The sequence below is a fragment of the Carassius auratus genome, unplaced genomic scaffold (genome assembly GCF_003368295.1).
Source record: "Carassius auratus strain Wakin unplaced genomic scaffold, ASM336829v1 scaf_tig00031346, whole genome shotgun sequence".
NCBI lineage: Eukaryota > Metazoa > Chordata > Actinopteri > Cypriniformes > Cyprinidae > Carassius > Carassius auratus.
In genome coordinates, this window is record NW_020525918.1 from 80,261 (window position 1) to 85,290 (window position 5,030).

A 5,030-nucleotide genomic window follows, 5' to 3' on the forward strand; every position below is an offset into this window, starting at 1 on the left:
CAGCAGGTCGGTGGCCATGGAAGTTGGAATCCACTAAGGAGTGTGTAAAACTCACCTAAAAATGGATAGCACAGGACCGTCATGCCCATATCCGGCTGTCAACAGCAAGAAAAAGGTATCAAGGGATATCAAGGACGGTGGTGCGGAAGCCCTTCGGGATAAGGATTGGTTCTAAGGGCTGGGTCAGTCGGGCTGAAGTGTGAAGTGGGGCTGGGCCTGCGCCACGGCTGAGGGAGCGGCCTCACCGCAGCACCCCTCCTGTTGCCGCCTCCGGAATGCGGCACTTGAAAATACTTTTTTTCAATAAACATGCTCTCTCAACAATCACATGCATTACTTCATCTCACACTCATTTTTTTATTTTACTGAAACCTCAAACAGATGCTTTTTGAATGCTCTCAGTAACCACTACCACCTGTCTTCACTAATTCGCTCAATCCTCATCAGTCAAGGTTGTGTTTCCTGATAACCTGTCTCTTATGGGTTTTCAAATCTGTCCTGGAGGACCCCCAGCCCTGCACATTTTATATGTCACCCTCATCAATCACACTTGATTCAACTCATCAGCTCAAAAGTAGAGATTGCAAGAACTAAATTGGGTGTGTCTTATAAGGGTCCTCCTGGACAGGTTTGAAAATTACTGTATTAGTGCACTACAAAGACTCTAAATGTCTACCTTTTCTAGGCATGTTCCCCAAACTATACCTTATAAGACGCTGCTTAAGGTCAACATTCTTACATGTGATGTTACCAGGTGCTGTCCATGACAGTGGTGCTGAATTAGTTTATATCAATGGCAGTGTTGAACGCATTAAATGTAATGCAAATTACATAATCAGATTACTTTTTTAAAGTAACTAGTAAAGTAACACATTACTTTTTACTTTACAAAAAGAATATCTGAGTTACTTTTTTATTCCAGTTTATTGATTGACAGGTCTCCTGTCCACATGTTGAGAAAAATCTGTTACTGTAGTTCTGAAATAAATATGGATATGCATTAATTAATCTCACTAACACACACACACACAAACACAGATTCAGTATTCCTCAAAATTGCTAAAAATAATGCAGCTCGGAATATGACACAAATCTGCAATAATTAAATGTTTAACAACACAAATATATTTTATGTATTTAATCCCATTCTATAAACCAATATCTTTGCTTCTGACCTTCGATGATCCAGTTCAACCATACTAATAAGCAAAAATTACTCTACACAAACATTCGTGAGTCTATTTATTATTGCTGAAGTGTGTTGAAATTTGTTCTTCTGCATTCTACTGTAGAGATGCAAAGTTACTTTCCCTTCAACATGAGACGTATTCATTTCACTATTGGTGTAAAAAGTAATAATTTCTTTATTTGAAAAACAAACAAGCAAGTCCTGTCCAGATTTAAATAGTAATGCAGAGGTAATGTAACAAATTACTTTCCATAAAAAGTAACTAAGTAATGTAATTAGTTACTTTTTTGATGGAGTAATGCAATATTGTAATGCATTGAAAGTATTTAAAGTTGCTTTTAAAAGTAACTTTTCCCAAGACTGATAGATGTCTCATGAATTGATTACTCACTCTGCAGGGGTGCTTCACTGCATCATCTGTGAAAAAAGCAGTGTTCATTATAAAAGAAGCACTTCAGAAAGAGTTGATTCATCTGGAGTCATGAGATCTTATGAAAATAATCAAAATGAAGGCCTGGTCGAGTGCTGATGGGTTGGCGATATGGATATGTGTCCAGTCAATAAGGCCTATTACTCGTGGGATTCTGGCAATGGCATGAAAGCACTGATGCTCCTCCATCACTTTGTGCCTTGTGAAAGGTGTGCAGATATGATATGTACTAAATGGCTCTGCAGACAGCGTTGTCATTGATTTAAATTCAATTCAATTAAATTTATGCATTTAGCAGACGCTTTTATCTGACTTACAGTGCATTCAGGCTAACAGTTTTTACCTAAGCACAACTATTTAATTAGCACAACTACTCACTGTATCGCTGCCATAGTTTGAGCAAACTCTCCATCACAATCATTCCCTTTATATAGACTCCTAAACATTTACTGACTAATGGTGTGCCAGCTGATGAACCTGTGGATAATAGAATTAAACAGCTAACAACAATCAGTCTAATGACAACTGTATGGATTGCATGAAAACACGTCTGTTAGCCTAAATGAACACTGGGTGTATTACAACTTCAGAATTATATTCGTATAGACTGAGATGTAAAGAACAGTGACTAACACAGATGTCAGTATGCAAATTAGGGGAAAGAAGTGGGCAAATACACAAACATAGAGGAAGTAAAACACGAAATAGGGTTTTTAGAGTAGTAAACAAAGAATGTGATGCTAAATGAGTGACGAAAGCAGATATAATAATCATCTGTTTGAAGCTGTAGACAGAAACATCAGACTCAGGACAGAAACACACGACCTCTAAAGTAAGAATAACTCAGAATTTATTCTTAAATAGAATTAGACTTGTTAGTTTAATAATAGTAAATGCTGCTTTTTTTATAAATACATGTTCACGTTTTATTCCTAGCTTTCGATTTTTCTTCCTCAGAAATGGATCAAACTCTGTATTTCTCTCTTCTTCTCATTGGTGAGTGTGTTTGTGGTTTTATTCATGATTTCTAGTTTCATTAGGTTTGATCCTGTTATGAAAAGCATTAAAGCAGCGTCTCTCTTTCACAGCTCTCTGCTCCGTATCTGAATGTGTTCAGCGTCAGTATCACTTTATAAATGAGAGGAAGACCTGGACTGAAGCTCAGAGATACTGCAGAGAGAATTACACAGATCTGGCCACCGCTGACAACATGAACGACACGAACAAGCTGAAGAAGAGTGTGAATGATGGAAGTATTCAGTTTGTCTGGATTGGGCTGGAGAGGCCAAGTTTTAATAAATGGCACTGGTCTTCAGGTGAACCTGCGCTTTATCTGAACTGGGCTCCTGGACAACCAGATAACAGTCTTTGTGCTGCGATGTTAAATGGACAATGGCATGATTTGGAATGTAGTGATACCCGATATTTCATTTGCAACAACAGTGAGTGTAAATATTTAAAATTAAACTGTTCCTTTTATTGTCACACTATGGGGTAATTTGTTACATTTGGGATCCTATAATTAAATAAGCTAAAGAGCAACTGATGGATTTAGTTCTTAAAGATCTGATAATATACATAATAAACATACAGAAGTGATTAGAGGTGATATTGCTTGATATTTTCATCTTAACACCAACCTGTGATGGCTTAATTTTTACTTGTAGATTACCTTAAGTCCAGTATATTATATCACAAAACAATCGAGCATCAAGAGCATCAACACTGTAACTTATATTAATTCACAAATTACTAGTCTATGAACTAGTTAACACATTTAGCTGCAGTATAACATCCGGCTCTGTCTCATAATACTCTTTGTGAGTGTGACCTTTTGTCCATCATCTGCTGCACAGTACCATCTCTAGACAGAAGAGCACATTCAGTGACAGGACGCTGTTTGTCTTGTTCTACAGAGAGACTGAAAAAAGTGTTTGTCCCTCAGGCAATACGGCTGAATAAAGTTTTCAGAGACGTGTAACAAAACATAAAAAAACGAATCGCAATGTCCACAAATGTTACTTCATGTTACATCTTTAAAGTAATCTTGAATATATTGTGAATATTCAGTCACAAGCTGTAGAAGCAGCTCAAATCTTTGAAAAATGTATTTCTGATGTTTCCACTGCTGCTTCTGTTCAGATCCAAACCAAAAAGTAGTGTAAGAATAATGAACAAACTGATTGATGAATCTGTTTTTCTTAAAGCAAACACAGGACTTGTCTTTGTCAATCAGACGATGAACTGGAGAGATGCTCAGAGTTACTGCAGACAGAATCACATTGATCTGGTCAGTGTGAGGAACCAGAACGAGAATCAACAGATTCAGCAGTTCATTAGTGACAGACAGTTATCAGGATCAGGATCATTTATCTGGATCGGTCTGTTCAGTGACTCATGGCAGTGGTCAGATCAGAGTGACTCTTCATTCAGAGACTGGGATCCTACTCAACCTAATAATTGGGGAGGTAATGAAAACTGTGCAGTGATTGAACATCCCCCTCATGGAAAATGGCATGACATCTCTTGCACCGATCAATATCCTTTTGTGTGTTATGAAGGTGAGTAGATCTTCACTAAACACACACACACTCCATCATCACCTCCAGATCTCTTAAAGTTCACTCTACATGTCTGACATGACAAATTCATCCCCAGTGTTTGTTCTGCATGTTGTTTTTGATCAGTCTCTCTCTAGCTTCTGCTTGTGCTTGGTTTTATCTGCAGATCCTGAACTGATTGTGATCAGAGAGAATGTGACGTGGTCTGACGCTCTGAGATACTGCAGACAGAATCATGTGGATCTGGTCTCGGTTCATTCAGAAGAGATGCAGCGTCGTGTGATGAACGTGGTTAAACATGCGTCTACTGCGGAGGTCTGGTTGGGTTTACGTCACTCCTGCACTGTGGGCATCTGGTACTGGGTGAGTGGAGATACCGTGTGCTATCAGAACTGGGCTCCAGGGAACGGCACATCAGAGGAGGACTGTGAACACACAGTGAGATCTGGAGCAGTTCAGTCTGGAGGAGATCAGCGCTGGATCAGCCTTCCTGAGACTCACAAACTCAACTTCATCTGCAGAACTTATGAAGAGTGAAAGGAAACACAGAACTTTCATGTGAGATATAAAATCCTGTGTGTTGCTTTAACTTCATTAATCACTTTGTAAAGCAATACTTGTACATATAATATTTTCTAACTCAGCAGGTAATCACACCTGGAGGTTAAAGGCAGAAATATTTTGCTCAGATGTTTGTTAATATAGTTTAAACAGTTTAAAACAATAACTGTTATTGGCTGCACAGTAAATTGAATGAATTGTTCTTATGAGGGTCTGTTTTTCTGCAGGTGGGTGTATTTCTGTTGCTGTATCAATGTGATTCCTGTGGGTTTGTTTGCTTAATATTAAG

The 5,030-nt window shown here is 38.3% G+C and overlaps 1 protein-coding gene across 1 annotated transcript; it reads left to right on the forward strand.

The window, feature by feature from the left end:
* The first annotated feature begins 2,578 nt into the window (after window positions 1-2,578).
* On the forward strand, window positions 2,579-4,820 carry LOC113080448 (C-type mannose receptor 2-like). The gene is made up of 4 exons (XM_026252624.1): window positions 2,579-2,615; window positions 2,708-3,061; window positions 3,827-4,180; window positions 4,347-4,820. The coding sequence occupies exons 1-4, from the start codon at window positions 2,579-2,581 to the stop codon at window positions 4,715-4,717; spliced, it is 1,116 nt and encodes a 371-aa protein (XP_026108409.1). The 3' UTR covers window positions 4,718-4,820.
* The last annotated feature ends 210 nt before the right edge of the window (window positions 4,821-5,030 follow it).